The 22625-nt window shown below is 40.6% G+C and overlaps 2 protein-coding genes across 3 annotated transcripts in view; both read left to right on the top strand.

Moving 5' to 3' along the window:
- Nucleotides 1-9859, top strand: part of pias1a (protein inhibitor of activated STAT, 1a) — a 41786-nt gene extending 31927 nt beyond the window's left edge. For both annotated transcript variants that reach the window (XM_076287256.1, XM_076287255.1), the window contains exons 10-14: nucleotides 910-1040; nucleotides 3133-3313; nucleotides 3705-3844; nucleotides 5249-5286; nucleotides 5929-9859. In XM_076287256.1, the coding sequence (XP_076143371.1) occupies nucleotides 910-1040; nucleotides 3133-3313; nucleotides 3705-3844; nucleotides 5249-5286; nucleotides 5929-6291 (853 nt within the window). In that variant the 3' untranslated portion in view covers nucleotides 6292-9859. The remainder of the gene's footprint in view (nucleotides 1-909; nucleotides 1041-3132; nucleotides 3314-3704; nucleotides 3845-5248; nucleotides 5287-5928) is intronic.
- A 2763-nt stretch (nucleotides 9860-12622) lies between these two features.
- rxfp3.3a1 (relaxin family peptide receptor 3.3a1) lies at nucleotides 12623-14298 on the top strand. The gene has a single exon (XM_076288133.1). The coding sequence runs from the start codon at nucleotides 12719-12721 to the stop codon at nucleotides 13706-13708; it is 990 nt and encodes a 329-aa protein (XP_076144248.1). The 5' UTR covers nucleotides 12623-12718; the 3' UTR covers nucleotides 13709-14298.
- The last annotated feature ends 8327 nt before the right edge of the window (nucleotides 14299-22625 follow it).

Raw genomic sequence — 22625 nt, 5'->3', positions numbered from 1 at the left:
GCCTTTAAGCACCATCTGAAGTAAACATACCATTTTGCATGGACTGCGTAGAACTTGGTAATGGCATCAAGGATGTTTTATGCAAGGCATCCTGAAAGCTGAATGATTCCAGAAACTGAGATTCTTGTAACTGAAATCAGTTTGCTTCCGAAATGTAATGTAAAGCACAAGCATCGTGCCATATGATCGTGTATCCTGAACTGATAACATGGACATGTTGGTGTTAATTGCTACCATCACATTGTCGATTAATAATTTTATTTGTTCAGGGTCGGATCGTGCTCTCTGAATTCGTCTCTCTTGGGATTTAGTTTCGGGAGAATTTGATCGATAGGGTTCCCATGTCTTAATGTTTTCAATGCGTCTACATGGACTTTCTGTGTGTCAGATAACGCTTTAGGTAATCAAGCTTCCACGCCTAGGGCCCGCCTAGAGTAGCCTAAAGGATACTTTGTATGTAAACATTCTAACTTAGGCTACATCCGGCTTTGTTATCAGACATGTCAGTATTTTAAATGTTTATTACCTAGCCTACATCGCCGTTGATGCTCAGATTTTTAACCTCTGAAAAAAAATCGTTTGTGCTGTGAAAAATGTGCACGGTCTGAAAAATCTATTGCGCGGCCGCGCGCACAGCTTGGAGGGAACATTGATCCCCACCCCAGAGGCCTCTCTCCCACAACCTGCAGCTGCCAGCTGACTCTTCCGGTGTGGACTCATTAAACCATTTAACTGTGTGACAGACAGCTGCTTTTTAAAGGTCCTTGTTGACCCTCACACCCAGCAGAGCAAAATATGTGGAGTATGATGCACAGGTGTTTAAAAGCCAACCCAGGGATTGAAGTCAGACTGGTGAGGTGGAGAGCAGTGTTGGTTTCCTGCCCACTAACTTCCGCGCTGCTCCTGCAGGTTGTTCATGGAGATCCTGAACAGCTGCGACGACTGCGATGAAATCCAGTTCAAGGAGGACGGCAGTTGGGCCCCCATGAGGTCGAAGAAGGAAGTGCAGGAGGTGCCTGCTTCATACAACGGACTGGAGGGTACGTTACGTTCTGCTGAGGCTGACACACTTGCTCACTCAGGGGTTGGGGCTACGACACTTTACACATACTTTGGCATCAAACTTTTTTATTTTATTTATGTATTTATTTATTTATTTATGTTTATTTGATGTGGACATTGCACATTAATAAACATGACATGTAAATATGGCAGAATTAACCAACCGGTGTTAAAACGTCAGAAATGACACTACACATGGTAAAAGCACATGTTAAAAGGACACAAAGCACATAAAACAAATGATAATTTAGTTAGCATAAGTAAAAAAAAAATGTAGACTTTTTTTTTTTCAAGCAGCTCGAATTGAAAAAGCAGATTGACGGAAACTACTTTTTCTGAATGTAATTGTACAGTCTCCTCTAGCTGCAGTACGGGTATGGTTATATGCAGATGAACCTGTTTTCACAAATGGTCTTAGAACTGGTGGAGCTTGTCCATTACAAATCTTATGCATAAGACAGGAATTGGTGTATTTTATCAGGTTTTCCCAACTAAGCAACCCATATTTTGACAAAACCAGCAGTAATGGGCAAAATGGAGTGAGCTAAGCTACAAGCTACTCTATAAGCTACTGGCTACCTAGCTCTAGTTAGAGCTTCCAGGGTAGCGCTATAGCTGCCTGGCTGCTTTACCAATTGGGGGGTTTTCATACTGACCGTACTCGGTCACCTCGAGAAACAGACATCTATATGAAAAATTGCCGGATTTCTCCATTAAGCTCCATTTTGTAAATAGCTTGCCCATCATTAAAAACCAGACAGTGGTGATGTCTAGGTTTTCTATCAAGAACATTTAGGGTTTGTTTGTACAGTCCCTGAGTGAAATGTGATTGGTGTGAGACAAGGTTGTTAAACAATTTAAAGGCTTAGTGACAGTTTATCAGAGTGCAGTTGTTTTTAGATACTAAATGCTTTTTTTGTTTCGTTTAGTTTTTTTTGGCCGTGTGCATTACTCTGGACACTCAGACTTCAATGTAGGATTATTCTTTTTCTTTTCTTTTCTTTTCACCATGAATTTTGCACACATTGTACTGTCGTTTAAACATTCTATTCTAGTCTATGTGTATAAAATGACATCTTTGCCACAATACAAAATATTGATGACTCAATGATGGGTTGAGCCAGGGTCAGGTTATATGTTGACTTTGCAATATGTTGTTTAGCAGCCTACTCCTAGTAAGACAGTCACAGTTTTATTATTATAAATAAATTATATCCTCAGTGCTGTTTGTTGTGAGGATTTATACCGGCTTAGTCTGCTTTCTAACAGGAGGCTCAGAAGGTGGCCTTGAGATGGGGCTTTTCTCTGCATAAGAGAGCCCAGAGACCCTGTAGTATATACTCAGAATGTGCTTGTTCAGTCTCCTCCGGTCTGTTTGGAGGTCTGGTCATTTGGATTTGGTGTTTGAGAAGCTGAGCTTGTTTTTCAGATGGTTTCCCTGCCCTTCCTGTAGTTTTTATTAGGCTTTTATAGTGTGCCAGAACCAGAGCTTCAACCCTGTAATGGACTCCCATTCTCAGAGACCTCTTTTGTGACAGATCAAAGAAACTTTATTTATTTTATTTTTTTATTTATTTGTTTATTTAATAGGGACAGTGCTCATTAATCAACAGACAAGGTACTGTAAAATAAGCCAATGTTAGCCTTACTCATACTTACCCATTGTGAGTTTGGTGACTGGTTTAGTGCTTGTTTGTTCTGTAGTTCATTTGAATGATACACCATCAAGCAGAATGGACTGGCCAGTGCTGCAGTTCATAACTAATTTGACTTGCTGATGGTGCCAGTTGATGACACCAGTCCTTGATTAGTGGGTTTTCTTGTCTTCGTCAAATTGGCTTGCCTGGTTTGGTAGGAAAGCTCATTTTTTGTTTTGTTTGAATGACAGTGTTTGATGCTACAGATGAGAGTAGCTAAGTCTGACTCCTCAGTGCTGGTAGATAATCCAGGTCATCACTCATTGGTGCAGTGCAGCAGTGTCAGCCTGCCATCAGTGTGTTAACAGATGTGTGTGTGTGATGTGTGTGTGTGTGTGTGCGTGTGTGTGTGTGCGTGTGTGTTTGATGTCAGGCTCGCAATGTCGATCAGCCGTTTCGGAGCAGAGGTCCTCCTCCCACTCCAGCAACAGCAAGAAGGTGGAGGTGATTGACCTGACGCTGGACAGCTCGTCAGACGAAGACGACGACGACGAACCCCCAGCAAAGAGGTCGTGTCCCTCTCTGTCTCCCACCTCGCCGCAAATTAGTAAAGGGTAAGATGATCACACCATGCAAGATCTCTGTGACTTCCAGCTGACTTTGCTCCCATTAATATTATTATTATTATTTAAGGAGTATTGTACACTTTATTGGCCTGATTGTATAATTTGTCTTACTTTGTAAGGCTTGTCATTTTCTTTTATTGAATTTGGCAGTCTGTTAAAGCATATAATAAATTTGTTGAAGCTTGACATTGAGCTAATATTTTGAAAATTAATTGAACTCTGCAGTGTCCTCACATAACCTCTTTGCTGTCTGAATGTCATTACTTGGTTCTGTGCTTTGAACCACAAACACTAAAATATTGTGTGATTCTGAAAGAGAAACTGATTATAAAATGAAGCATATACTCCTGATTGACTGATTGATTGCGTTGGCCTGCAGGGTGCTGAACCTGCACACACAGGCGTCTCCGGTGAGCAGAACTCCCAACATGCCCCAGGTGGACACCAACTACATCCCGCCCCCACCCCCCCTCATCCAGGACTACCGCCACTACTACCCGACACACAACGACTTGTCAGGTGGGCACAGGGGTTAAGTTTGGGTTTAGCAAGTGATTGAATGTTTAATGATTTATTGTTCTGGTAAAAGAAATCCCTTTGAATTGGTCATCTTTAAGTTGCTTTTAGACATCAACAGAGACCACATCACATTTTCAGCCAAAACTGACTGTAATCAGAGTCAATAGTCAACTCAGCAATTATTATTTATTGTTTCACCAAGAGCCTTCATGCACCACCACAGTCAACCCACTACCTCTTCCGAGTAGGCCCACATCACCACTTCCTCTAATCTCTCCCGTGTAGGCCCAAGCGTTTCCTCTACCGAATACGCCCACATCACTTCCTCTATCTCTCCCAAGTAGGCCCACATCACTTCCTCTACCTCTCCCGAGTAAGCCCACATCATTTCCTCTAGCTCTCCCGAGTAGGCCCACATCATTTCCTCTAGCTCTCCATTGTGTTCAACCCAGCGTGCATCACATCAAGTCAGATCTGCACAGATCTGCATGAAGACGAACACGCCTACTTCCTCTACCTCTCCCAAGTAGGCCCACATCACTTCCTCTGCCTTACTTACAGTACTGTTATACTGTTATAACAATTATATGTGATTCCAATGCTGCCACCGGGTAAGCGTTTGACCCAGGTTTCAGTCCCTGAACATTGACAGTCATATGACAGTCATTGACAGTGATCATAGTTTACAGTGCAGTCAAATTTAGACTCTGTCCACATTTTGCCGGGTAAATAGAAATACACATATTTGAGGTGAAAACCATAATGTGGACGGAGATCGTTTTCATATCGTTTTTCAAAAGTTTTGCGTCCGCACAAGATCACGGCTTAGTGTGGACAGGGCCTCAGGTGGACACTTGAATAGATTAGTTTTGTCTCATGGCCATTAATGGTAATAATATGAGTTACTTTCCCACAATCATGAACATGAATTCCAGTAAAGCCGTGTCAATGCCAACCCCTCAGCCTGTGTGGTGGAATGCTCTGAGTGATTTCAGGAGGACTCTGACCAAACATCAGCTGTACTTGTGTGCCTCTGCAGTAGGGACGGCATGATTGTAGGCCAAGGTTATTTATGACTTCATCATGAAAATAGTGTTCCCTCAAAAATAGGCTGCATGTTTGATGAGTGTGTGTAAGTCTGTGCACATTATCCAATTTTAGCAGCCACACATTGCAGTTATATAGCACATCTTGATTAGACCCTACAGCAAAATAGCCAACTTTTTGATTCTTCACATTTTTGTCAAAAATTTTCTTCTTTGTTTTTTTGTTTTTTTACATCAAAGGCTGTTCTCCTTTGGTATTTAATTGACTTTATTAAGACTGCAGGTTAGAGGCGGCTTCCCCACAGAGTCCCACTGCACCATGTCCACACTCTCTCACTCATTTTGTTCTCTCCCACAGATTTGAATTTCTTCTCTGTTTTACAAGGCGAAAACCAGGTGAGCGAATCTAAAAGCTGAATGTATTTTATTTTTGCATGCTTTGTAGAAGCTCCATGATTTTCTGTGACGAGGGTTTGTTTCCCAAACCAACATCTTGAACTCCCCATCCTGAACTTGTTTCATATTACCATTGAAATGTAGCCTGTAGGGGCTACCAGACCTACTTGATGCAGCCTTTGCTTGTGACGTCAATTTCCAAGCAGCACAAAATAACAGTATACCGGCAGTAGCTTTAACAATAAGAAGCTAGACCATGGAGTCTGGTCGCTGTAATTACTCGAGAAATGAAGATGCCAGCACCCCTCTCGTCTTCCACTCACATCCTGTTTATCTAATGATGATCTAATAATAATGATCCAGCAGTTTCGGGGCTGCACAGGCGCACGCATCCCCTGTGTAGGTACTTAGTTATTTCCCGAAAATGACCCACAGGACCTACACAAGGGTGCTGGCAACCCTAAAACACCCCATGTGTCTGGAGTGGAAAATATCTGCACTCATATCAATATATTTTATTTAGGGAAGTCATTTCACTGCAGAGGTCTCTTGAAGGTCACAGAAGTCTGAATGGGACCAGAGGTCATTTAGAGGTCATTTCTCTCATCTACTCTCCTTTTTGTCCTTCCTCTCCTCCTTCAGCATTACAACATGGTGATGGCAGCGGCGGCTGCGGCGGCATCGGCCTCAGACGAGCACGAACTGCTCCTCAACCGCTTTCTGCCGTACAGCTCGTCGCAGCTCTTCCTGGAGCCGCCGGGCGCTGGATCCAGTGGCGGGGGATTGGCGCCGGTCAACGGGGGCGGCGGAGGAGGGGGCAGCGTGGGCAGCAGTAGTGGCGGCAGCAGCAGCGGGAGCAGCAGCAGCTTGGTGTCGTCGTCCAGTAGCCTCCGGGACGCCACCTCGGCACACCTGCACCCCGCCACCTCGCGGCCCAGCGCAGATGCCCTCGCCGCTGCCGCCGCCCTCTACGGATCCATCTCCGATGTCATCTCGCTAGACTGAGCTCGCGCGCACACACACACACACACACACACACACACACACACATACATGTACACACACACACACACGTATGCGTAACACACATACTCACCAAGTATACAGAGACGTAAACGTATACACACACACACACACATACATGCACGCACACCAAAATGGACTGAACACTGATTCGATTTCGAGGAAAGAAGAAAAGGCATTTAGGAGAACAAGAAAAAAGTGGAACGTGGAGTTTTTTTTAAGGACGAAAAGAACAATGCTATGTACAGAGAACAAAATATATATATATAAATATATAAATATATTTTCAGTTTTACTTTTGTACATAAGACGTATGAGACTGCCTCTCTGTTCAGTGAATGACTTCAGTTGACTTTTATTTCCCCAGGATACTGAAGATTGTTGGGTCCCTTTCTCCCTTCTGTACACATTTCTCGGTTCCCGTGCTTCGGTCAGAACTTTTATACCTCTTGTTTTGTTTTTTAAGAATTCTATTCTTATCTTACACGGAGTCTTGTTCCGCGCCAGTGGGATTTGTCGCCTTCAGAGACCGAGAGAGACACTGAGGATATCAAGACATCAGACATTCTTTCTTCCAAATTTGAATTTGTGTTATTTCTACTAAAAGAAAAAGGAAAGGAACAAAAGAGAAGGGGATTCTCTGGAATTGTCCAGTAGTGTGCGAGGTAGGGTTGGTCGAGTTCCGGTTCGTAGGTATTCTGTGAGTTCTCCTCACGTTTGTAAAGCATTTCCTCGGCCTTGGCCGCCATGCTGTGGGACGTGCATCTAGTTTGTGTGGCTTGTCTGGTTAATTTCGTCCCAAGTGAGTGTCCAGATCCTCCAGTGCTGTCACACGCTCTGTTGGCATTTGGAAAGCTCCTGCATTTCATGTGAAAGGAGCATGTTTTTGTTTTGTTTCTTTTTCCGCTTTGCCGACCACTTAATTTTTCATTTTGCACAATGCCAAAATCGATCTCTTGTGTGTTCTAGCTCTGGAATCACCCCAGGGAGCCGTGAAAAGCATTCACAGGTTATTCTCTCGGTGTGATGGTTTCTGCTCCCATCCCTGAAAAGTCTTTGGTACTGTAGAGCAGTGTCTGTGTGCAGGAAGTCTTTATCTGAATCCCGTCCATCATCTGTGTGTGTGTGTGTGTGTGTGTGTGTGTGTGTGTGTGTGTGTGTATGTGTGTATGCATACATGGGGATTCCAAATCCATGTGAAGTTCTTTCCATTCCTGCAGTCAAGTATTTAAACTCAAGATAGCAAAAGATTATCACCATTTAATCTGCCAGTAGGTGTTTAGTACCACCTAAACAGGCAAGCATGCATGCCTCTATTCAGTTATAGACATCTCTTTTGATGTTTATGTTAAACATAATTGTAGAACATCTAGTTTGTCACGGTCTTGCCCCTGATGTAGACAGATGGAGCAAAAATCAGTCTGCAACCCCACTGGAAGAATTATATACAGAATTTTACCTGACAGATTAATGTGTTCAAGCCTTGAATAAATGTGTTAGTTATTAAACTTAAATGCTTAGACGGATGAAAAGAATAAGGGGTAAGATCGGGGAAATAGTTTGGGTGTCGTTTTTAATGTCACACATTGTGACCCCAAAGACATTCCCAGAGTTAATTTCATATAGATTTATTTGTGACCATTTTATGTGCATGTATATTTTCAAAAACACATAGTCAAACCCCTTCTGTCCTCTTAAGCTTGTAGAGTTTGAAGGAAGCCCAAAATATGATTGAAAACCTGAGTAGGTGTTTGAGCAGTGTGTCAGCATCTAGTGGTTTCTTTAAGGGTAGTTTATTCTTTGAAATGCAGAAATGTGACCAAGGGCTATGTTCTGGAATTCTAATTCCGTTATTTGGGTCAGATGAGCAACCTTTTTCATTAAGGTTCCTTGTTACACAGCCATTCCTGGCTTCTGAACAGATTTCTAACGGGACGTTTAAATTGTGCAACCCCATTCTTTTCAACACTTCTCGACTGAATGAAATGTTTTCCTTCCTGACTTCATCCTGTGTATAGAATATGCTCTGTATTTTATTTATTTCGTAATCTATATGTTTTTTACATCTTGATTTCAACTGATTTGTTGTCACTTTCTAGTCTTGTATGAGCATAACTATTTAATGAGCTTCATTTTTGTTCATTTTCTTCATTTTATTTCTCCCAGTGTCGCACTCATGTGGATATAGCTTTTATTATTGACATTCTTTTCATGAACCCAGTAATGAATCCACACTGTTGAAGGCTCGTGTTAGTGATCAGCTGGTTTGGGTGGCAGGCCATGCAATATCTGCATGCTTAGTCCTTGTAGCAAAACCTCAAACTTCTTCATTCTCCTCAGTATTCATGTTAAGAACGCATTACGGCCCATCCAGAAGACAACCTTTTAAAAGTGCTCACAGAGAGACTTTGAATGTTTTTCTCCATTGATGTGCTTCATGCGGCTTGCATGCTTCTTTTTATGGCCAAGACCATGTTTGATGAACTGTTTTTTTTTTTTTTAAATTACTCCTCAAATGTCAGTGTTATGAGTGCATTGCTGCCCTGGTATTTATTTAACAGTTGTGACCACCATTGCATGGAGTGATGGACAGATAAGCACAGGGCCTTACTTGTTAGCCACAGTCCCTCGGGCAGCCTATGCCACAACCTAGCCAAACGGCTGCCTCATGCAGTGCAGCCGTCTTGCTTTGTTTCTGAAGGTTTTTTTTGTTTGTTTTGTTCGTTGCTGGGAGTTGTGTTGTGTTTTTTTTTTTTTTGTTTGTTTTTTTTTGTTTTGTTTCTCATTTTCCGCCATGTCTGTAAATATGATGATCCGATCAATGTCGGCATGAGTCACGGGGTGTGGTTGGAAATCCTGTGAAAATGACTGAAGCAACAGGAGCTCTCCTGCACTCAATGTCAGTGTTGTGAAGACGATAAATTGATAAAGGGAAACTGTTTTGAGTGAGTGTGTGTGTGTATGCCATTACTGGGTAAAACAAAGTGTATGGTGAATTGTGCAGAATTAATGTTCTGGTAATGTTATAGTGTCTTCTGTCATCGTTCCCATAAACATCCTATTGAGAATGATTTATATTTTAGATACAAAGAAAATTGTGCACCAAGTGGGTTTGAGATGGATTCCGATTTTGTTTTAGCTTTTTTTTTTTTAGAAGTATTTCAGATCAGCTGACGTCTGCGCTCACTGCCTTAACCCCATCGAGTCAGTTTCCATGCGGCATGTCCTACGAGAGAAATGGCTTTTTAAGGAAAAAAACGAAAGTAATGATGTACAGTTGACCAATGTCAGTTTGTATAAAGTACTAAGTGAAAAAAAAAATATTTATTACATGCATTGAAAGAAATTGTTTACTTATTGAATGTTACCTGTTTATGTAGGGAAGTTTAGATGTAATAAACCGCATTGAGTTAAATGTGTCATAGCTTTCTTTGTTGAACAGTCTATGGACAGAATAGGCCCCTTTGGTAACCTTGGCAGAACAATTTGGTGTCGCTCTTTTTCTTGAGTCTTTCTAGAACTAGTCTTCTCTAGTCTTTCAAAACAGAAACATTTGGGAGTTCATAAGCAGTTGCGTTCTAGATTGTCAGGTAACACCATACATCAGAATCACTGAAATCATGTTGTGTGGTGAGTCTCTCTCTGCCCTCACTCCCCCCAGAAGGAACCTCTGTACGTTCTGAGGACAAACTGTTAGAACCAGTGCAACCAAAGAGATGCTGTTAAGGTACCGGCAGCCACGGCTGGCCTCACCAAAGGGAATGCCCGGTTCTGTGGTGAGTGTGGAGAGGCTCTGCTTTGTCACTCTTGAGGTGGGTACACTGGATGCCCAAATGTATTGGTGTCCGCAAGTGATTCACAACATGAAACTTAGAAAGGGAACACGTCAATCCCATCAACAAAAATGAAAGCACTCTTCACATCTGTGTCCACAATCCCTTTGTTTTTTTCCCATTGACACATCTTTTGCATCAATATTAAAAGTTGCAATTAACTTTGGCTTCATATTAAGGTTTCATTTATTGTCAGTACTCAATATAAACTTAATACACACCACAGCGCCTCGTCACTCAATGCTGAAAGTCCTTTAAGGCAAGTTCCCCCCACTCTTGGTAACACACTTCGGGCAGTTATTGGGCAGCTATTTTCCTATTCAAGTGGATGGGGAGGCATACAGAAAGGAGCGGGATACAGTTGTGTGCAGAATAAAAGAGGCGTGTTTTAAAAAATTGAATAAAGCTCAAAATCCTTAGAATAACTTAATTCCATAATATCAATGCATTGGGAACGCTGCACATTCAATTTCAAATCAAAACATGACCAAAATTGATCAGTTTGTGTTATACCTTTACAGAAAGTGAAGAAAAAGGAATGTTAGGCTGTTCAAAAAAATAGCAGTGTTTGCATTTTTCTTTACAAACTCTAAACATTTACTGTATAAACTAAAAGTTATTGCTTTACTTCGAATCACTGCACTAATATCTAGTTGCATTACCATTATTTCTGCCAATTGCTTCACATCTGTGTTGCATGGAGTCGACCAACTACTGGCACCTGTGAACAGGTATTCCAGCCCAAGACGATTGAACTACATTCCACAATTCCTCTGCATTTCTGGGTTTTGCCTCAGAAAAAGCATTTTTGATGTCACCCCACAAGTTTTCTATAGGATTGAGGTCTGGGGATCGGGCTGGCCACTCCATAACGTCAATCTTGTTAGTCTGGAACCAAGACTTTACTCACTTAGTGGTGTGTTTTGGGTCATTGTCTTGTTGAAACACCCATTTCAAAGGCATTTCCTCTTCAGCATAAGACAGCATGACCTCTTCAAATATTTTGATGTATTGAAACTGATCCATGATCTCTGGTGTGCGATAAATAGGTCCAACACCACAGTATGAGAAACATCTCCATAACATGAATTGTGCACCACCATGCTTTACTGACTTCAGTGTTACGAACTAACCCCATCCATTTCTGTTTTTTTTATTATTATTATAAATTTGGGAGCTACTCCGGTGTGCAGACATTCTCTCTCGTTTTACCTTCACTTCCTAGTGTGGCTGATTGTGTGTTGTGCCCCTAGATAAGGCACTTTGTCTGCACGGTCTCAGTCCTCCCAACTGAATGGGGACAAACTTTGCCTTGGGGCTATCCCCGAGTTCCTGCAGTGGAAACAGCCCTTCCTCATCCACCTTGGACCACAGAAACTGGCTTTGAACACCAGTACTATTAGCTTCCATGACGAGTGAAGGATTAACCTATGTGAACTAGTTATAGATCCAAGATTTAAAGTAAAGTTATTCCTGAAATGTCTGGTGTGTCATATAGTCATTTGGGCCCCCTACATCGACTTCAAGGCAGCGCTGCATCGATGGTGGGGGCCCAAAAGACCATCGAGCGTATGGTGCGCTTGTAAACCATTCACTCAGGATTCAAAGTTGAGGCCTATTGGCCTACTTTAGGTATTTGCTGGAGGCCTGTGAGTATTCCAAATGAGACATTAGTTTTACATAATTGCACACATGTTGATTAATAAACAACGGGGCTGACTTGTTGTAGTCCTGTTTGTCAGGCTACCTCGATATTTCCCCACCAAAAACATCATTAGTGTAATGATGTGAAGCTGTTCAGGGCTCAAAGCTATCAAAGCATGTTGGCATTCCCAGAAGATAGTATTAATTTCCTAGTGTGGGCTTTGCAATGTGTCCCATAATGAAATGAAAGGAACACTATTCCGTTTTATCACATACTACTACAGATAGGCTACTTTCTTAAGTACTCCTCAAAGCATCGTTGTAAAATGCCTCTTGTTCAAGAGCAAGTATTGTAACGGAGGATATTTCTAAGATGCTGTTAGCTTCATAGTGTGAAGGCGGACAAAACTGACAAACCCATCAGGCGCTCATCATATCAGATTTGCATTAATGGGAAAAGAGTAGTTTATCAAAACATGCAGTACATTCGTAAGAACTGCAGGTGGCAGTAAAGACACGGGCAAGGCCTGACCAAATCGCACTTGTTTTGCATTATGGAAACAACTCCTATTTACCAGGTCCTACCTACAGTAGATGCATTGTTGATGGGTGAGAAACAGCTATTTAAACAGATTTTCCCCTGAAAATATATCACTGCCCTTTCATATGAAATTGTATGTCACTCAAGCACGACCAACACCAATATGAGCCAATCGGTTGGTTCAGCGGCATGTCATACAAAAGGCGCATGACATAAAATCATAACTAAGCCGATCTCTGGCAAAAGCAGTCCGCATAAAGTTCCCACCAGGCACCAGAGAACAGAGTGTGCGTAGTTTGACGATTACTGTCCTCGATGGAAGGCATTATTTACGGATAGAGACGTGATGCACCTGTGCGCATTACGCGCTGTTTGTAGCTAAGGCATTCCAATGGCTGAGGAGATGGAAGACTTAAACCAAAGCGGAATAATAAACAAGTCGTTAACGGATGAAGACCGTTTCCGAAGCTTGGAAGACATCGATGTCGATGGAAGTCCCGTTTTGAGATTTTTGATCTCGATCACCTACTCGATTGTATGCGCTGTGGGTCTAGTTGGAAATGTACTTGTCTTGTTCTTCATCAAAGTACGAAAAGAGAGGCGCAAGTCTAAAATAAACTTTTTCATACTTAATCTAGCTGCTACGGACTGCCAGTTTGTTCTAACTCTGCCTTTTTGGGCTGTGGACACTGCGCTGGACTTCAGCTGGCCATTTGGAGATGCCATGTGCAAGATTGTGCTCTCCGTCACCGTCATGAACATGTACGCAAGTGTGTTTTTCCTGACTGCAATGAGCGTTACTCGGTACTGGTCGGTTGCCTCTGCGCTGAAAGACCGAACCCGAAAGAGATCTTGTTCGGTGAAATGGGTCTGTGTGGCGCTTTGGGTTCTGGCCACTGTAGCCACAGCACCAACGGCTATTTTTTCAACTGTCACAAATGTCGCTGGAGAAAAACTCTGTCTCCTGAAGTTCCCAGAGGGACAATACTGGCTGGCTGTCTATCATCTACAGAAAATTTTAATAGCTTTTATCATACCTATGGTTATCGTTTCAATCAGTTACTTGATGTTAGTGAGACTCATTCGGCGTTGCAGTATGAAGAATAGTTCGAGACGAATAACGCAAGTAACCAAATCAGTCACCATTGTCGTTCTGTCCTTCTTTCTCTGCTGGATGCCCAATCATGCCATTACATTCTGGGGTGTTCTAGTGAAATTTAACGTTGTCTATTGGGATAAAACATACTATATGGTTCACACTTACATATTCCCAGTTACAGTATGTCTTGCCCATGCCAACAGCTGTTTAAACCCAATTATTTACTGTCTCATGCGGAAGGAGTTCAGGAAAAAACTAAAGGATTTGGTCTCTCTGAAATGAACGATATTCTTTGTTCCTGGAATTGTGATGCATTTGATCTCCGTCTCTCTCTCTTCTCTCTGGCATTGAAATAAATTTGGTAAGGCCTGATATGAGCAAATACACATGTTTGTATTTGCATAGTATGTATTACATACTATTACATAGTATGTATATGTGTGGTGCATGTGTTGAGACTATGGCTGAAAGTGTAAAAAGCAGAATATGCTGTGAAAGAAAATATAATTGGATTGAAATAGTTTTAAGGTATAATATCTGATGCATCTCATGTATAAGGTGGCATACAGTCATTCATGCTGACTTTTGTGATGACCATACCACAATATGACAAAACACTTCAGTAACCTTTATCAAGATGGATCCTTTTACAATAAATCATTGTGAAGCTGAGCCGTGGTTAACCACCAGTAATTACCAGTACATCTGAGTCATTTGCTATGGGTTCATTTACATTTCGCTTGGCATTCAGCTTCAAGCAGCCAACTGTATGTGTTTGTGTTTGTATGTGTGAGGGGGCGGGGGGCTAATGACGATGTCATTCAGCCCGCTTTCATAAATTCTGGACGTGACAATGATCAAAGCCATTTGAAACTGCATGAGGTCTTATATAAATGTACTGTATTAAAGTGTAAAAACAATGTAAATATGCTCTCTGCCGATCCTGTTGCTCACATTTGATCAATTCAACATGTCTCAACATTCAACATGTCAACATGTGTTAGTGTCTATGTTAAATCTATATGGTTATGTACATGAGTATTATACATTTTATTGTCTGCATTTGTTCTTCTTTTTTTCCTTTTATCCGTCGTTTTAGTCATCAAAGGTGTGTGTCACAACTCGACATAATCACAGGACGTTGGAGATTTACAAAGCTTTCCAGAGAGTTGTGTCCCGAATTGAAATCCCAGAATAGATCTATTGACCTAACTGGCAAGTGAGAAAAAATATTCCCTCTGTTCTGTGAGACTCAATCAGATACTGAACAATATTTTAATTATTTTTCTTTTGTCATCCTTTTTTTCAAATTAGTTTACACCCTCATTTCAAAAGTCCTAATTCAAGGCAATACTTGGAGTGAAAACGATGATAGGGACAGTTGATAGGGACAGTAAGCGAGAAGATAGATTATTTTCATTAGAATCACAAGAGAGGAAGATGCCTACTAGCTGCATATTTAAGTCATGAGCTCCCAAGTGATTAAAGAGGATTTCTAGGACACAATGTCATGCCCAGACATGTACATGTATGAGTCTGTTTGCATGGAGGAACCCAGAACAAACATGTGATCTGTTTTGGAAGCCTATGTTGACTTGAAAGTTAAAGGAAAACAATTTATCACATAGATTTCTGTTTCTCAAGGTCACCAAGTACTGTCAATACGGAAAAAAAATGGACGGATTGCACTGAAGTATCTTAAAGTTGAGATTCCTGGAGAATGTACTAGTGGACACATGCAGTTGGAAGTCAGACAGGTAGACACAAACAGGTGTGTGGATTAGTGTGTGGATTAGTGTGTGGATTAGCTTGTATCCAAATGATCACACTTGTCACAGTAGAATATAATGCTGGACTGGTTGATAGCCTATACTGGTTTATGATGGCTTGCTCTGCTAAGGGAAGAGAGGTTCCTAAAGGTCTTAAGATTAAAAGTATAGACCCTTTCAACTGCATAAACAAACGGGTGCGTCCTAAGGCATTTCTGATGGCACAGAAAATAACATTGAGCTAATGGTAACTTGGGGACAAACAAAAAATAAAAAAACAAGATTTAAAGTCGACATTACGCTAAAGTCTTATTAATTTTTAATTTCAAAGTACTGCGTTGGTTTTGAATGTTCCAACCGTAAACCCTCTAGGAACAGACTGAAAGGGTCTATAGCCTAAGGAAAACTAGAGATCTTACATCTAGACATTGTCCCCTTGGAATTATAAGGTTCTATCTACATCTGAGTTAGTTCTGAGATATCAAAGTTTTAAAGTGAGATATCAAAGCTTAAAAGTGTTAGAATTCCATAGTTATACTACTCTACTCTACTAAGTGGAACAAGCCTCTTTAGATATAATGTCCAAAAATGCATCTTCGAGAAACGCCTCACACCAACTTATTAAGTTTTCATAAAATAGGAATATGTCAATAACACATTTTTGAGAAAAATGTCAGATAAAACCTTATGATTCTAAGGGGATGATAAAACATATTCTGGTATGTGATTAATCTAAAAAAGAAGTAATAAAAGAGAGAGCAAATTTTACAAAAGGACATTCACCTCATATGTAGGTTAATCAATTGCAGGGTCAGATTCTATCACCATTACAATAAAGTTTACTGTAACCTCTGAGAAGTTATAATGAGATAACTGCTCATAGTGTCCTTGACAAACAGTGAGGTGATTCATTAATTATTAACAAACTAACAGGCAATGGCACATTTTCTCAGTACTCACCACACAGAAGATATTCTGAAAAAGGAAGTTTGCCCATGCATTAAAGTAACACAATGTAGGAATTCCCCTTTTCGTCATGTACAGATGTATCTACGGTACCAGCTAAGGCCAATTTGTCTAATACCGATGAAAAGGGTCATGCTCCCTAACACCAACGTAAGCTAACGTGGCGCCACCAAGCGCTTCAGGCGAGCATCAGCAATGCCAGAGACTCCGGGTCTGTCTCATTCCGAATACTTCCGTCAGTGCACTGCTAATGTGCACTGACCACTTACTGCCGTAGTGCCCACTTTCGATCGTAGTATTGTTCCAAAAGGAACACTTATGTTAAAACGCTTACCGGAAATGACGGGATGACGTGACGTTAACTCGCCAAATGATTATGTCGGCTTCAATATGTGAGGCCATGTAAGTAATGCATTATACGTCAGTAAACGTTTCGTATTACTGCTGTTACTTACATTAATACGATAGAGTTCACATTTATAACGTGCTCGTCCCAATGGATGGCTTAACGTGCTAGGTAGCTAGGTAGCATTAACATGTAACTTACGCTAATTAACTCGCCAAATGATTATATCGGCTTCAGTCAGTGAGGGACATGTAAGTGATGCATTAGACGACAGTACAATGCCTCGTATTACCACCATTACTTACATTTATATGATTGCGGTGTCGCAGCTCCGGCTGTCTCGGCTGAATTGTCCGCCATTATTTTCAAAATTGGAAAATCTTCCCGACGTCCCTGGTCCCTCCCTTTCCGCTTTGTAGTCAAGATGGCGTCCGTTTAGTGCGAGTAGGGTCCATCGTTGCACACTGAATTTTGTGACCGTTTTTAGGGGGTCATCCGGGTACCTTCAGTGCACTGACTTTTTGTGTTAGCTACACTATATACTTAAAACTAAGTGTTCGAAGTGTAGAAGTAGGCGGAATGAGACAGACCCTCCATTTGCCATATTCAGAGTATAGCATCCAAATAAGATAGAAGCTGTTATTTTAAGGTAAAGAAACTACATCAAGTTGCTTTAACCTCTGTTCTGAAAAGTGCCTGTGTTAAAAACAAGCTTTGTGCACTCTTCACTCACTAAAGTAAATTCATTTTAGAAAAGTGACAAGAAGCCACAAGTCATGTTCTGTCAAGAGAGCATTGAGGTGTTTTGAAGGTTAAGGGAAATGTAGAGGAAAGTAGGATTACTGCAGGAAATACTGCAGGAAAGAATTTCAACCAACTCTGCTATATTTCTATAAAAAAAATATGTTGCCAAGTGAAATATTTTTGAAGCTTTGGGCCTTTGAAGACATTAAGACACCCTATCTCACTCTGATGGCATGTTCAGGTAAAATGGGACATACAGGCGGGTCTCAAAAAACTTGAATATCGTGGAAAAGTTTATTTTTACCCCCTAAAATTGGATCTTTCATATATTCTAGATTCATTAGTTATATAAAGTGAAATATGTCAAGCCCTTTTTTTGTTGTAATCTTGATGATTACGGCTTACAGCTCATGAAAACCAAAAATGAGTATCTCAAAATATTAGAATAAGAAGGTTATAATACAGAAATGTCGACCTTTTGAAAATAAATAAACTAATCTGACTAATCTAAAATAGTTAATTTATACTTAATACTTGACTGTTGGCTGCTTTTGCACAAATTACTGCATCAATATGGCGTGGTATGGAGGCAATGAGCCTGTGGCAGTTCTGAGGTGTTATGGAAGCCCAGGTTGCTTTGATAGCGACCTTATGGTAATCTGTATTGTTGGGTCTGGTGTCTCTCATTTTTCTCTTGACAATAAACCATACTTCAAGATGAGTTGTCTGGCCAATTAAGCACAGTAATACCATGGTAAGCACTAAGCAAGCCAGTTACTATGCACTGTGGGCAGGTGCTGAGTCCTGCTGGAAAAGGAAATCAGGATCTCCATAAAGCTTGTCAGCAGATGGAAGCATGAAGTGCACTCAAATCTCCTGGTAGATGGCTGCATTAACTCTGGACTTGATAAAACACAGTGGACCAACACCAGCAAATGACATGGCACCCCAAATCATCACTGACTGTGGAAACTGGACTGGACCGGACTGAAGCATGCTTGGATGCCGTGCCTCTCCACTCTTCCTCCAGACTCTTGGGACACTGATTGATAGATAGATAGATAGATAGATATAGATAGATAGATAGATAGATAGATAGATACTTTATTGATCCCCAAGGGGAAATTCAAGGTCTCAGTAGCATACAGACATCACACACAACATGCACTTACAGCAGAAAGGGTAAATATATATATATATATATATATATATATATATATATATATATATATATATATATATATAAGTTAAGTTATAAGTATATACATATAACAAAACTCCACTGTACAATAGAGACAGTAGAAGATAAGAAAAACTAACAAAACTAAATACTAAATATAATATATAAATGAAATTTAAAAAATACACAATGTGCTTGAGGATGATCAAGCATGAGACGCTTGCAGTGACAGGGCCGGGACTGGCCTGTAGTTCTATGTGCATGGTAAGGTGCTCAAGAGAGTGAGTGTGCAAAAAGCAGTCCAACAGTCCAACAGTGACTGGAACCTGATATCCAAATGAAATGCAAATTCTGTTTTTATGTGAAAAGAGGAGTTTGGACCACTGAGCAACAGTCCAGTTCTGTCTCTTTTAGCCCAGGTAAGACGCTCTAACATGGTCTCTGATTCAGGAGTGGCTTGACACTAGGAATATGCCACTTGTAGCCCATTTTCTGGACACATATATGGCTCTTGATGCAGATGGGGCAGCCGTGGCACTGTGTGCTGAGTGTGTTTCACTAATTCACGGATTGGGATAAATGCAGAGACCAAATTTCCCTCACAGGATCAAAAGAGTATATATACTTATGCTTATACTTAGCTCCATAACTTATACTCCAGCCTCAGTCCACTCCTTGTGAAGTTCCCCCAAGTTTTTAAGACTATGCTTGACAATTCTCTCAAGGCTGCTGTCATCCTTGTTGCTTGCACACCTTTTCCTTTTCCATTCCAGTCAACTTTCCATGAATATGCTTTCATATAGCACTCCGTACACCCTGCCCACCTTCTGGGGATTACTCTCCCTGTGGGGGGTATCAATAAGTGCCTTCTGGACTATCAAGTCTTTACTTGTATTGCATTCATTGTGTCTACACTTGAGATAAATAAGTTTGGTTTTTCTTTTATCACAGACACATATATTGGTAGATGTTTTTTCTTTACCTTGACATGTTTCGACGTATACTTCTGTCTTCATCAGAAGGTCACGCGGTGGAGTAGTGTGACACGTTTTTATCAGCTGATGTTGTTACCGAGGTGTGATCCTTCATTAGGTTTTCATGACCTGTAAGCCGTAATCATCAAGATTACAACAGAAATGGCTTGAAATATTTCACTTGATATCTAATGAATCTAGGATATATGAAAGATCCCCTTTTTGAACTAAATTAGGGGGAGGGGGAAATTAACTTTTCCAACAATATTCTCATTTTTTGAGACCCACCTGTAAGCTTACATACTAACAGCTACATAATCATGTTTTTTTCTGGACTATAGTGACAATCATTGCATCATCTTCAATAGTTTTCAATATTTCTTAACTGACAAAACTACTACAATCATTAGCCTATATATGTGTGGCACAATTTGGGGCAGCCGTGGCCTACTGGTTAGCACTTCGGACCTGTACCCGGAGGGTTGCTGGTTCGAACCCCCAACCAGTAGGCACGGCTGAAGTGCCCTTGAGTAAGGCACCTAACCCCTCACTGCTCCCCGAGCGCCGCTGTTGATGCAGGCAGCTCACTGCGCCGGGATTAGTGTGTGCTTCACCTCACTGTGTGTACACTGTGTGCTGTGTGTGTTTCACTAATTCACGGATTGGGATAAATGCAGAGACCAAATTTCCCTCACGGGATCAAAAGAGTATATATACTTATACTATACAAGGTTTTTGATTTTATGGCTCCCAGTGGCTTATTAACATGCCAATTTTACATGGAAAAATGGTCCCCATTTACCTAATGCATCAAAAAGTCACAACAATTATTTACCATAAAAAAGTATGGTGTTACAATATTTTGACAATAACCCAAACAATTCATAAAATATCACATCATACAAGCATGTTTTGGATTATATCAAGGTTTTAGCTGCAGTGCCCTTATCACCATCAACCAACTTCAACATGCCAGGTGATGTTCTTGCAAATTCTGTGTCCAGTGTTTTTTTTTTTATTGTAACTACACCTATCCTTGTGACAGCAATAAATGTATGGTTAAATGGATAATAATTTAACTTCAAGACTACTTTTAGTTAGCCATGTAACCCTTCTTGGTTTTAAACAAAGACACCATCCCCTCCCCCAATGGAATGCTAATATGCTGGTTCAAGGCCTATCAGTAACACAGGACAAAGGATATTACCTTGATATAATGTATCCATGTGTCATGAAATGTAAATGTATTCATACTTTGCACGTGACGTCACAACCACTGGCTGGCGGGCAAGAACGTCGTTCTCCAGCATCGAAATCCAGTAAATTAGTCTAGGATCTGGCCAGGACGTCGCCAGTTTTACTATACAAAAGTTGGTGAGGTGTAAATAACATGCCAGATAGTTGTTGTACGATTGGATGCACTAACCGCCGAGGAGATAAGCCGGGGTTATGTTTTTACCGGATCTGATAAGGAGAATTCAGAGAGAAGACAACTATGGATACAGGCTATCAGACGTGAAATCGTTTCAGGAATGGGACATGGCAACCTTCACAGTATAGGCCCTACACGTCTGTGCAGTGATCATTTCATCAAAGGTAATTTGTTTGAATACAATGGGTGTATGATCATGTAATTAATCATGTCTTAAGTTACCCTGTAGTTTCGTTAATCAACACCACCAGCTGGTTCCGCGAGTCAGCTGTTTGTGTTATGAGTCTAAGCTAGGCTAAGAGCTGTCGTCTTTTGCTAACAACAACAAAAGTTGTGTGATAGGTTGTTTTGAGGTTTGTGATATCTATGGTTTTCAATGAGAACCAGAGATGACCCAACAACAGTAGAGCTAGATTATTTACGGAGGAATTATTACTGCTCTATTATTAAAAAAAAAAAAACTTCTGCTTCACACAATTTAGCTAGTTAATCCCAGTCCCTTATGCAGCTAGCTTGCTAACAGACTTGATAGTTACTAGAAAGACCTGGAACTAACGTTACAGGACTCAATGTTGAAAATACCCAAAACTTTGTGTGGCAATAACGTGTTTTATATATTATATTATCTTATTTTATTATTTCAGGTGCCAAATCTGATGATCCGCTGTCCCCTGATTGGGTTCCGTCTGTCTTCTCTCACACCCCTGCCACCAAAAGGAGGAAAAGGGAGAAAGACATGGAAAGCTTGTCCCATCATTTTTATTTTGGCCACAGAGAGAAGAGCTTTGGCTGTCAATGCCCATGATATTTAGACAAACTTACCCTAGATGTGCCTGCATAATTGATTGTTTCAAAATTTTTATAGAAAAACCCAAAGACTTAGAAGCAAGAGCACAAACATATTCAACCTATAAACATCATCACACCATAAAATACCTAATAGGCATATCCCCACAAGGAACAGTCATATTCATATCTAAGGGATGGGGAGGCCGAACAACAGTTTTAGACAAAGTAGTCCATGTGTGTTGTGCCCTTACAAATGTGGCACCCTCAATCATTCCTTCTGGTTAAATACTACAATAATACAATGTAAATATGCAATGATTTATTTATACAAACACACACTGTAAATAATAATAATAATGAATATATGACATTTTGTATATTACAATAATACATGTATTACATTTTCACTTTAAATACCTTTGTGCATTGTATTTATTTGTATTCATCTGTTTTATGTATCTATGTATGTGCATTTTATTTATTTATTGAATAAATCTGTAATTGCCTGTCTAACAGTGCAATTCAAAATGTAGCACTTTTCATTTGTTTTCTTTGTGCATGCTTGCGTTTTGCCAATTCCTGTTTGCAGACACCACCTCCAATTCAAAACACTAAGATCAGTAGTCTGCAAACAACTTCTGTGCATGTACATACAGTCTCTTACAGATTCCTGATGTACACTACATGTGAGCACACTTCACCTAACCCGGCCATACAGGTGCAGTGGCCAAATCAAATCAGTCCCTCCTTTTCCACAGCAACCCAAGTTGTCAGAGGTGATTCATTCAAGCTGTAGGAATGATGTACCTAACATAGAAAAAGGTTTTAGTTAGATAAAGTATATCATTCACAAGCATAGTAGCCTACAACATATTTTTTAAAGCTACACATTTCCTTCCTTTTTTTACCATATATGTTTATATGTGGCATCACGTGGGTAGACAAATCAGACGAACTGCAAGCTGTGCGTCCTGCTGGGTTTCACTTCTAAGTGACGGT

The sequence above is a fragment of the Alosa pseudoharengus genome, unplaced genomic scaffold (assembly GCF_046254945.1).
Source record: "Alosa pseudoharengus isolate Yale_2024_CS ecotype anadromous, Long Island Sound unplaced genomic scaffold, YU_APseudo_1.1 YU_APseudo_1.1_scf_16, whole genome shotgun sequence".
Lineage (NCBI taxonomy): Eukaryota > Metazoa > Chordata > Actinopteri > Clupeiformes > Clupeidae > Alosa > Alosa pseudoharengus.
The sequence above is the reverse complement of the archived record's forward strand: the minus strand, read 5'-3'. Positions and strand labels throughout refer to the sequence as shown.

Coding starts and splice junctions, on each gene's coding strand:
- rxfp3.3a1 (XM_076288133.1), top strand. CDS start 12,719: ATGGCTGAGGAGATGGAAGACTTAAACCAAAGCGGAATAATAAACAAG.